General features: G+C 40.5%; 2 protein-coding genes across 2 annotated transcripts in view; one reads left to right on the top strand and one right to left on the bottom strand.

Annotated features, from left to right (window-relative positions):
• COL14A1 (collagen type XIV alpha 1 chain) overlaps positions 1 to 6,761 on the top strand; it is a 115,738-nt gene extending 108,977 nt beyond the window's left edge. The window contains exons 46-48 of the mRNA XM_027645619.1: positions 3,476 to 3,553; positions 4,412 to 4,567; positions 5,923 to 6,761. Of these exons, the coding sequence (XP_027501420.1) occupies positions 3,476 to 3,553; positions 4,412 to 4,567; positions 5,923 to 6,245 (557 nt within the window). The 3' untranslated portion in view covers positions 6,246 to 6,761. The remainder of the gene's footprint in view (positions 1 to 3,475; positions 3,554 to 4,411; positions 4,568 to 5,922) is intronic.
• Positions 6,762 to 9,322: 2,561 nt separating this feature from the next.
• Positions 9,323 to 12,235, bottom strand: part of MRPL13 (mitochondrial ribosomal protein L13) — a 30,382-nt gene continuing 27,469 nt past the window's right edge. Inside the window, exon 7 of the mRNA XM_027645618.1 lies at positions 9,323 to 9,636. Coding sequence (XP_027501419.1) covers positions 9,612 to 9,636 — 25 coding nt within the window. The 3' untranslated portion in view covers positions 9,323 to 9,611. The remainder of the gene's footprint in view (positions 9,637 to 12,235) is intronic.

Here is a 12,235-nt window from a genome sequence, read left to right as displayed (position 1 = left end):
GAACTGGGACTTAACTAGTGTCTGGCTTCTGAGTGCCCAGGAACTAGTTGAAACTACAAAATAATATAAAATCCCCAAGGATTCAGCATGCTTTTTTCTTCTGTTTTTTTTTTTGTTTTCAATTATTTTTTAATAGATGGGTAGTTTTCTCAACTTTGAGGAAAAATGGGAACGGCCTAGTAAAAATTATTCTGAGGTAGTTAGCTTTCAGATGCTGTGAAAGTGCAGTTCTACTGTTGAGTGGACTTCGGCTCTTATGTGGCCTGAAGTGACGCATAAAACTTATGGCTACTCACCCCATCCCACTATGATTAAAGTACAATAAATACCTAGGCTGTCACTGGGAAAGTCACTGTTCTCAAGCACAGTTTGATCTGTATTTACTTCCTGGCTTCATATGAAAGAGTCAGTTAAACATGTGCTATCAAAAGACACATGTTTACAGCTGTGATGGCAAAATTCCAGTGGAATTAAATGGAACTTTTGCCAGTTAAGTCAATTAAATACTTTTATTTCCAATTTAAGCTTCATCTGGATTAAAAAAGAAAAAAATGACAACCCTGTGTTATTATACACTATAGTCACAGCTGAACATTTTTAAAAGTGGACATTTTCTTAATTGCAATATTCTCCTCTCAGGAGAATTGCAGTTCTCTTGCAGGACAGTATTCTCTTAAAGACAAAATTAGATAAGCAATACCTGAGATTTCCTTTTGGTGCAGGAACCATGGAAATTTAATTTTCTTTGCTAGAGAATGTGTTCATGAGTTTGGCTCTGTTTTTAATAACTGATGCTATCAGAGTTGTCTTTAGAGGAGCGTTGGAAATAATTGATTTCATTTGCTTGTGATCTCCACAGGGCTGAACCAAAGCCATTGCTTAGTTTGGATGGGGACAAGACATGAAAACATGGTTAATGGGAAGGGGGAGAGACAATTTGAAGGTATTGCTGAAGTATGTCCAGTGGACAAATTAGAAAGCAGTTCCTGGGATCTGAAGGCTCAAATGACAAACTTTGATACCCACATTCATCCCTGAGGGTGATTAATCATTGCAGTAAACCCACATGGAGAGTGATGGCTTGTCTGGTTGACTTTCTGTAAGCTGTGCTCTAATGGCAGCAAAAGTGACTTGGGTGAATTTTGAATGTTCTGTCATTTATTAGGAGCAAGCCAAGAGGTCTGTGAGTCTGTTGAGTCCATTAGGGAAGCCCATAGAGTGCTCGATTTTTAACTCATGAGCATTTTACCTTAGGAATAGGATATTCTTGCTTCAGTGTTTATGTTCTCTTTAACTTGGATAAACTTTACTGAAAATTAGACTAAAAGAGGCCTAAGGTAGACTTTTTTCTTGGCCTTCAGTATTTACTTAAGATCTTGATATCCATGTGATTGCAAAGGAGGTTTGTCCTGCACAAGAGCTTCATCACTTGTTCCAGAATGAACATTTTATTCTTAGCTTGAGTAGATTTGTTCCATGTTTAGCATTTCTTACTGCCATTTTATTCTGTGAACATCACATGTGGGTATGTGGTTTTGTGTGTGTTAAGAACAATAATTGAGTGCTTGAAGGCTGTGATTTGAAAACATTGTGGCCATTGAAGTCACCAAGTTATCATACAGTAGGATATGCAGTGATTGTTATAATAAACATCTGTGTAGATTCCCAGAGGTTGTCATGGGCCAGTCTTCTTATGAAAAAAAATGCAATTCACACATACAGACTTTGCCTTTTGCAAATTGCAAGCCTTTCCTTACAGGTCTTGAGTGGTAAGAGATAATTTGGATACATTCACCTTGTTACAAGGCCTGCAGCACAAGTAGAGTATTGCAACAGATGAGTTTCTCCATATGTTTGAAGCAAGACAGGGCTAAGCAAATTTTAGGTATCTGGAAAAAAAAACACCCCTCCCCTCCAAATTTTGCAATTGAAGGAAATAAAAGGCATTAAAGGGAAACAAGAAATACCTTAACTATGCTAGGACAGTGGCAAAGAGCCTTGTAGAGGTAAGACAAAGAGCTCATTGTGATTTGGTTGAAAATTTTGTGCTCAGTGTGGAGTTACTGGCTGCAGAGGTGTGGCCTGTGTTTTCCACCTCGTTGGGTCACATGATATGTTGCCCTCCTCTTCCACAGCAGATAGTGAATCCCCTGCAGTTCAGCAGACTCTTATTTGATAAACTTCGTGTGAGCAATTCTGTGCCAGTGATGGGTTTTAATTACAATTTTTTCCCCACTTAGACTTTGTATTTGCTTACTTGCTTCCATCAGACATTAGCTCATGAAGATAAAAAAAATCTTCTATGACTCCTTGAAATAATGAGGTATTCTCCAGCTGCTTTGCCCTAAAAGGTAGCAGTTACCTGAGCAGAGGGGAAGGAAAGAATCAGCTGAAATCGTAGATACTGCTCCTCCCAGAGCAGCAACTGTTTTCTCTCTGGTTTGTGTTGATGAAGGTGCCCAATATTGGCTTTGACTCTGAAACCGGGTAAACTGTGAAGCAGGGAGAGCAATTACCAGTGCTGGGAGGGAGGTCGGGAAAATGGGGGGGAAGTCCCACAAACCAGCCTGGGTTTGGTGTCTTTGAACTATCCAAATCAAACACAGACTTTATGAGAGTTTCCAAGTCATCAGTGGAAACTCAGGGTCTGGAATTTATAGTTTTGACACCTACTATAGTTTGACACCGCTTATTGTGATGGCTGCATATAGAAAGTGTTTTTATAGGATGCCATAGTGGTAGCACAGAAGGAGATGGAAAGCTGGAAGAAGGCACTGCTTTCTCTGAATTACTAGATTTGTGACCTCCATGAATCAGACCCAAGGATAGAAATTTAGTGCCATGAGCAAGTGCAGGAGCAACTCACTGGCTGTGCATGTTGGAACATCAGAGTTTTATGACTGGGAAACACTTGGATTGGGCTTTATTTGTGGGGGACAGATGTTGACAGATTTTTGATGAAACTCCTTGTGTTTCAGCAAGATTCTGCCATAACCCACTATAACTCTCACCACGTGTATGTAGAACCATCGTGTCCTGAACCACTCTTTAGTGGGTGAATGTTTGAAGAAAAATTGGCTGTAGAATTAAAAATTTTACTTTTCTGGGCCACACAGTAATTTATAAACAGCTTTGAGGCTCTGAGGATTCTTCTGACTTACAGTCATTGCACCTTGCTATAGACCAGCTTTCCAGCAGGAAGTGCAGCCTGGAAACTGGCTGATGCCTCTGCATACCACCTCCATGAAACCACCATGGCAGCAGGAATGTTTAAGACCTCAGGAATGACATGTTTCCCTTGAGAGGCTGTCAGGGAAGGGATGGAAAAAGAACCAAATAATTTTTAATTTTCACCTCCTTCCTTCTCTACCATCTGGTTTTAGATGAAAAATAACATATGGAACTATAATCCTGGTTAACTAATAAACACTGCCCACACTTTTGATCAAAGTGTGACCGAATACTATTTCCTTAGGTTTACCAGGTGAGAAAGGAGAAAAAGGCAATCCAGGTGTTGGAACACAAGGACCCCGAGGCCCACCAGGATCTACAGGTAAAGTTACATTTGAAGCATCTGCATTAGACCACTCTGACCCAAGTGCAAAGCAGCTCAGACTGGCTCTGTCTTTCGCTTCTAAGGCTCAAGCAGCAGAAGTCAGCAGTTCAGGCACCTTAACTGTCATAATCTTCTTATTATGTAATATGATGTTGTGATGTGCCACATGATGGTGTTGTCAGTCACACGAGTAGTTTCCTTTTTGCTGTAATAAACTGCTTCTCCAAACTCAACTTTTTAATTTTTTTTTAAGTATTATTTTTAGATATGGGTTCTTGAAGGGGAAGAAAGTAGTTTGGACTAATTGCATTTGTTTTCTCATTGACTCAAGGGATGATATCCAGGTCCTGTTGAAACAGGAGTAAAATTGCATTGACTTAATTAGGATATTTTGGTCATGAGAGCACTGGTATCAAGGCACAGCATTACTCAGAAACTGTATGGAAAGGGAGTGGGGGAAATCAACAGCTGCACAGGCATCCAGGGCTGTCCCTCCCCCATGAAACTGCCTTTCTGGAAGTTTGATGCTTGGTGAAACATTTGCTTTAGTATAAATTTCTGGCTAAAAGCTATGTCTGGCAAGGAAGACGAAGCAGCGGCCAGAGAAGGAGGCTCATCAGGAGCAGGTCTCCTCTTGGGCTGCTGCTTTGCCTTCCTTGCCAGAGGCTGCAGTCTTTCCTTCAGCTTGCCCAGGGGAGTCAGAGCCAGGATGCCCAGCTGCTCTGCTCAGGCTGTGTCTTGGAAGTGTTTGTAGCACACTCAGTGCCATGTTTTCCAGGCCAAGGAAAGTGGCCTCAAATCTCTGCTTTCATGAAAGACACTACTCAGTTGTTTCATCTCCCCCTTTCTATGCAGGACCTCCAGGAGAAAGTCGAACTGGCAGCCCAGGACCGCCAGGATCACCGGGCCCACGAGGTCCCCCTGGTCACATGGGACCCCCAGGCTCACAGGGTCCTTCTGGTCCCCCTGGGTACTGTGATCCGTCCTCCTGCGCTGGTTATGGCATGGGAGGTGAGTAGTCAGGAGCTGGGGCAGCTGCTGTCTGCACAGGCGAGGGTGGCATTTTCTAACAGCCAAAGTAAGATGGAGGCTACTGGTGAACCCTGTGCTAAAATGTGGCAGCTCCCTAAAAACCTGCGTGTCCAGTGTGACTGTACTTTGTGGGACTGCAGCACTAAGAGAAGGTGACTCCAACACAGTGACCAAAGGAAGTCCACCATCTGATCCCAGCCTGTAAAACAGATCCTACCTAGTGGGTTTTGTCCTGTACGTGTTTGTGTAGCTGTATGAGCCTCCTCCATCTCAGCGGTCTCTGTGTTGAACCCCCACCATGTAATGTTTGTGACAGCGGAGTTTTTTACATTTGTAGTTTCTCAAACATGTTGCTGAACTTCCCCTTCTGTGTGCCTCTGAGTGGCATGAGAGCATGACCCTTACTAAAACCATAGTAGTGTAACCTGGCACAGGGATGCACGTGTCCATCATTAACCAGTGAAAGCCATCTGGAAAAATGATTCTTCCTACATCTTCTCTGTATCCTACTTTCCCCTCTCATTATAGCACAGAGAGGCCATAGGAGGAAGTTAACACAATTACCAACAATTATGTCACCCAGCCTAAAACTGAAATTAGTAAAGCACTAGTCCCTACAGATGTTACACATAAAGCGTATTTGTTTGATGTTTACAGTTTAATCTGCCCTGAGCTGATCTGTATGTTTTACTTACCTGAATGTTTTTGTTGTCGTCTCTTCCTATCCTTTTCTCCTCACTTCCCCTCCCCGTTGTTCATTTCCTGTTTTAAGGCCCAATCCCTTACAATGGCTACCAATCCAGAAGGTGAAAGGCTCATTCTGGTTCAGGTCTCATTGGGCTGAAGGTCAGAGATGGATGCTGAACTGCTCTGTGCTTTCCAGCAACGATATTGACTACCACTAATGAACTTACAGCTGCTGTACATGCACTTGGCTTCCTGGCACTTCTAAAAATTATTGGCTGACCCACTTTTGCCTGTTAATCATGTATTCTTGCCCACAATTGGAATAAGCTAAAGCAGGCAGAGTGTGCAATGTATAATGAGCACAGTATTACAACTGGACATTTGACAAATTCTGGTGGTGGTTTCCAACTAACTTGGCTGTCTGTTGGTGGGTTTCCAATTGCTCCAGCTTATTAATTTTGTTAAATGTTTTCGTTGTTCCTTTATGTGAATAAAAGATGTGTATTTAAAGATTATATATATATACTCACACATGATATAGAAATATATCTATATATAAAATGTCAATTTCCTAATGAATGCTTTAATTTTCTACTCCCCTTCTCCTGTGTTAACCATATGAATACTCTTGGTGGTGGTGGGTTAAGGTGGATACGGTGAGCCAACTGATCAAGACATCCCAGTAGTGCAGTTGCCACATAACTCCTACCAAATCTATGACCCTGAGGACCTTTATGATGGTGAGCAACAGCCGTACATAGTTCACGGGTCCTACCCCTTACCATCCCCATACTCCCAGTCCTATCCATCACCTCATCTTGCTCAACCAGAATTTACTCCTGTTCAAGAAGAGATGGAAGCCGTTGAACTGAGATCCCCGGGAATCAGTCGCTTCGCAAGGAGGATAGCCAAAAGGAGCGCCAAGACTCCAGCACGCACAAAGGCAAATGGAAAAAAACCCTCTCAATGAACTGTTTAAAAAAGGGAAACATTTTATGTGCATCTGTTTGGCCTTTTGTCCAGGTGCCTCACCTGTCACAGAAGATGTTTACAGGCTCTTATGTTAAAGGAGAAAAAAGTGTACATGGCTGGTTGACACAACAAATAATGGTAATTATCTTGCATGCCAGAAGCTTAGTTGTTAGTGGGTCGGTGCTAGATGATGACGAAAGGTCACTTGTAGATCTTTCTCTGGAGTACTGTTCTGTTCACTATTCAAACTGTATAAAAACATGCGTCCAGCTAGTTGGTGTACGTAGAACCATCCAGAAAAGTTAATGTTTGTTATCAGTTTTTTCCTAGTTGATTATGTTCTGTTGGTTTTGGATTAATTGCTTTTCTAGCAGAGTAACCTGACTAAATTCACTGGAGAACAATCATAATCAGGTTTCCTGGAACCCAGCTTATTACCCTTTTGCAAAGAATTCATACGTTAACAGGGTGTTGTTTTTTCTAACTCACATGATATAAATACACAAGAATGTTCTGTGGGAGCACACTGATAATTTATTGTGAACCTCTTTCATTTCTGTTTTGTATGCAAATAAAAGTGGCAGGCTTTTGTACGGTAATTCTGTATTCATTTGATTTTTAACTCTGAACAGTTGCATTAGATTAGGGGACAGATTTCAATGAGAAAGAAATACATTCCCCTTTTTCAACACTTTTGGGCAACAGTTTTATTTTAAAGGGTGTAGGCACTTCGTATAAACATTATTTAGTCTTATTTTTAAAATTATATATGGACAAATGTAGAGAGTAACTGTGTGATGAGTTGGTTGTACCATCTGTGGAGGTGAGATTTCACATATTGACATGCCAAAGTCAAAAGACTGGCAGGTGTAGTTGGGATGGCAACTTGGATCAGCTAATGAGGAGAGGAAGGAAAAATACCAACCCAATCACTTGAGCATAGAGCAATTTCTTATCTACAAATAAACAAGAGAAGTTATGAAGTGACTCAGTGAACAGCTTTGAACAGCACTGGAGACTAAGCATCAAAGCAAGACTTAATTCAAAATGGCCATTTAAGCTGAAAGCATGGGTTTGGGACACTTCTAATTCAGCTCATACAGAGATGGAGAGACTGGTCTGTGCATCCCAGGGCTGTCTTCCTGCTCATACCTGCATGCAGGAGGTCTCTCCATTCTCAGTTAAGAAAAACTTGTCAGGTTTCACCTCTGACCACCCCAGCAACTCCCTTAGTTCACCCGAGGGAAGATAACAGGTACCTTTACTGTGTAATCTCCAATTATCTCACCTAGAATTCAGCCTCATTAGTAACACACACCATTTGTACATGAGACTAACCATGGGCAAGCTCTGCCTGGGGGCTGAATACCTTTGTAGGCTGTGCTTGTTTTCCCATAATTTCTTTCATCCCTAACTCCCACTACTTTCTTGGAGAAAGGTGATAAAAGTTGATGGAATGTGAGCTGAATGTCAGTTCCTTACCTGCACTTGCATTTAAAGTAGAATGTGGTAGAAAACTACAATGCAGTTTATGGACCTCATCCTTCAGCAGCTCAGCCCTGGTTTTTACAGAACACTGAGGCCCCAAGTGATCACAGCTCTCTGCACACACGTGCAGGGAGAGCCTGGCACACACAGCTGCCATTCAGAAAGATATTATTACAGCTAAATACAGGTAATGCCTGTGCCACAGGATTAATTTCCCTACTGGTACTTGGCTGTGAACACCCACATTAATTTACCCCAAATGTGAACTCCCTGTGCCCTCCCTGGCTGGCACACTCCTGCCCATGTGTTCTACTGCCCATGTGTTCTCCGAGACACGGTGGGTGACCTGCAGGTCCTGTGGAAGTGACTGAGAAGGTCACTGATGGAAAATCAGCCTTCAAGCAATTCTGCCTGTGTTGTCTCAGAAAGACTCTGAGCCTCCTGTTAGTTAATTTGTTTTAACTTTATATCTAAAATGCCATTTACTGGCACCCCACTGACCAGAATACTTCTGGTGTCATTGGCTGTACAGTCACTTGCTGGGCATACCTTGGTAATAATAAGTAACTAACTGGTGGGCACTACCAACTTATAAAAGTATTATTCAAGATTTGTATGTTTGCCAAAAAAAGTAAGACACAGACAGTTAGAATTTCCTCCAAAATCCAGTCTCTGAATAATCAAGAGTGTCTCATATTTTTTCCAGACCACCTAAGGAACTGAAGTTGCTGACTGGAGTATTCAGCACATGATGAATAGCTGATGCCACCCATATCTTACCAATAAACTCTCTGTACTGTGTCCTTGGACAGAAAAGAGCATTTACTGCAACTTAGTGCTTTTAAAAATACTTTCACTTGTTACCGAAATGTTACTGACTTGGAAATGCAGGCTGCATATTCACAGGGTAGGAATGTTTCCTGGGATAAGCCCACCTGAATGCCAAAGAAACGCCTGACAACAAACTATTATTTCATTTAATGAAATATGATTATAAACAAACCAATGTTTTTTTTCCCATATGACGCTTGTATAAAACAAATATAGAAAACTCAAATTCTCCTCACCAAACATTGCCAAATTTTGTACGTAATATATCACCATCTTCCACAACACCAAAAACAACAGGTGCTTCACTTTACACAACAGATTTGGCTTGAGGGTTTTCCATGCAGAAAAGCAGTAAGGAATTTCAGGGAAGTAGCTTGCAAAAGCAAAGTAATTTTTAAGACTTTTTTGCATCATTCAACACTTAAGTTCAGTTTTCTCACTTGGTTTTCATAATAAAAATGTAATATGTTCTTTAAAGTAAGTAATCGTGTTCTGGTGGCTTGAATCAAAATCAGCTTTGTGCTTAAGGGTGGAAAAAAGGAAGAGTATCTCCCTGTAATCCACCTTTACTGCCTGTTATTTCAACAAGTTCTTTAGTGAAATCAGCTATGCTGGATCAAAGATTGAGGATGAAAAACCATGGCTGGTAACCAAAATTATTGACTGCTCTTGCTGCACAGAATTCAAGTTTTGCAGCTTTTAGAGTGAGATACTCCATTTTAGTAATCAATGTACTGTTTCTATGAGATGCAAATATTCATTAAAAAGGTATCAATTCTTTAATAATAGTATCGAACCAAATGTCACTAATAAATACCAGATCATACAATGGAGAGTACAGGTGGTATTAACAAGGTAATATCTATTTTTATCTGTTTCAAATACAATCATTTTCATAATCTTGCCAAATCAAGTTTGTTAACAGCTGTTAGAAACATTCAGTATAGAACAGTTGACTGAGATGCACAGATGCTTCCATGTTAGAAGACTTTTCTTTCAAGGAGGAGAGGCACTCCTGATGGCACTTCTTCTGCACTTATTGCTATTACTTCCATCGAAAATCTTTAGGTCTGGAAAAAAAAACCAAAAAAAAGTGTTTTAAGAAATGTGTGGCACTACAGTGGCTTTGCTTTAAGACTGCATTAGCAGCCGGGTCTAGTTTTATTTCCTTATTCTGGTGCTTGAAGTTTTTTTGACAATTTTCTGGATTAAATAAAAAGGACAGAACAAATTAAAGAAATTTCCTAAGACCTCTAAGAATTTACAGACATCAGGACTAGTTGGTCAAGGTGTTTCTTACGAGCCACTCCTACTTTCCCAAGCAAAACAAAAAGCATCTTGAACTGAGTGCAGTCCCACAGTGTTTTAAACACTGGTACTAATTTGTCTCCACTTCTAAAAACTGAACAATCTCCGCAAAAGATGGCAAGTTTTAAGTTAACAGCACAGTTCACCACAACACTGCTGGAATAGTTAAAATTGATGATTTAAAAAAACAACCCTACTTTGAATCTTAAAGGTACTGCAATCCCCTCTGCTTGGATGACAAATGTGAAAAACTGAATTCAGACAGCAGCAGACTGCTGAATTTTGTTCATCAATAGAAATGAAAGGTAGACAGCAATGGAAGCAGGGAGTTTACTTTGGAGACTGAGAGTTTACATGGCTGCAGAGATGCCATACAGAAATCCAGTACTTAGTCATATGTTGCTGTTCTAGAATTTCTCAAGCAATAGCATTGCAAAGTCATTCACACAATTCTTGTATGAGCCTGTAGGTTCTTATGTGAAAGCAAGTCTGGAATTCAGTCTGTGCTATTTCAAGTGTATTGTATAAAATCTGATGATTGTATAAATTTTACAGAACAACTATAAAAAAGAGTTAGTGTTCATACTGTGATGTATCACAAGGCTTCTTTGTTTTCCATTTAAATGGCATATTCTAACATTTGGACTTGTACTTTTTGTGCAAGACAGAACTGCTGTAAGCTCCATGTATGTTGTTTAGATACTTGTTTAATCTTGGACTTGAATATACTCAACGTTGTGTACCTTGTGGCTGGTACACACCGGAAAGTCAAGTCACACTTCACAGAATCTGGGATTTCAGTACTTGCACATATTCATAGAATCACAGAATGGTTTGGGTTGGAAGGAACCTTAAAGATCATTTAGTTCCAACTCCTCAGCCATTCCACATTTTGTCACTTAGATCTCACCCACGCACACCAGCATAGGTATTTCATTGTATCAAACTGTTTGTGGAGTAGTAAGAGTGCAGGATTTTGAAAACCTATCAGCAGTGACTTAAAAGTTTTATCACTGCATCCATCCTAGATGGGTGGACAGTGCTGAAAGATTTTAGGCAACGCAGCATGGCAAAGACATCCTTGTCTTCCAGTTTACAGTTATTACTCTGGTTTTTCATAGGCCAATTCATCCTCTTGTGTGTTGCTCAAAGGATTTTGCATTTTTCTATGAATAGCTCACTTAAAACTTCACTCTAGGATTATGCTTGAGTGCTGCAGAACTATGGGTCTCACAGTACTTTGTTGTGGGGTAGAAGTCCATTTTTTTCTTTCTTGCTTGTAGTCTGCATTTCAACTGTAATGCCCATTGTCTTAAAAGTTAAATGCATGAAACACTAGACTCTTAGTTTGCAGTCTTACAAAGTTAATGAAGCTTAAAGGCAGGATTTTCTACACTGAAACAGTTGTGTGAACAAATACAAAAGGTTTTAAAGCCTTTTCTATTGCCACAGTACTTGTACTTGGCTTTTGGACTGCTTTTGAAGAGTCCTTGGCACTAGGAAAGCTAAGCCTTCAAAAACTCTGCCTTTGGCAAAAGCGTTATAGGCACTTTATCAGACAAAGAGTATGAACCACAAAACCCTTGTCTACTCAGAGAGAATTATGAACTACTTGTGAACACTAATGGATAGACTGCTCATTGATAAATGACATGAATCCATGCAAGAGTGTTCTTCGATGGCAGTGCTTTTGCCCTTCCTCAGCAAAGCCCTGAGTTTATGCATTTGGAACAAAGAAAATGCAACCTCCTAGAAGAGACAGTTCAGAAATTCACCCAAAGGCAAGACTTCACACAGCTGCTTCTTTTTTTTTTTTTTAAAGTAACATTCTTGGGGGGGAAAAAACACAACTTTGCTGTATATTGACAGCAGACTCCAAGGCAAGGGGAAATAGGTGGCAGAATGTGAAATCTCTGAAATCTGTGCTGAAAGGGAAAGTGTTGTGGGTTCACTGAAAATACGCTACATTAGTCTCTGCAGCAGATGTCTGCCACCAAAACACGTAAAAAATATCTGTCCCACTAACATTTTTATACTCCACATAAAGAGCTTTAAGACACAGTTCAGCAAATTCTAGGCAAAATACTTAGCAAATTAAATTAACATCCTGTTCATTACACCAGGCCTCTTAGTGCTTCTCTCTTAACAAATATGTTACCACTAAGTAAAAGGAACTGAAGAACTGGTCCTATGCTCTGATTACATCTTTTAAATCCCTTAATGCTGCCCAGGGAGGTCATGGAGTCTCCCTCTCTGTAGACATTTAAAACCCACCTGGATGTATTCCTGTGTCACCTGCTCTGGGTGACCCTGCCTTGGCAGGGGGGTTGGACTGGATGATCTCCAACCCAAATGACTCTG

Source organism: Corapipo altera, unplaced genomic scaffold (assembly GCF_003945725.1).
Source record: "Corapipo altera isolate COAL_440 unplaced genomic scaffold, ASM394572v1 51, whole genome shotgun sequence".
NCBI classification, from domain to species: domain Eukaryota; kingdom Metazoa; phylum Chordata; class Aves; order Passeriformes; family Pipridae; genus Corapipo; species Corapipo altera.
Note: the sequence above shows the minus strand (reverse complement) of the source record. Positions and strands in the feature narration are given on the sequence as shown.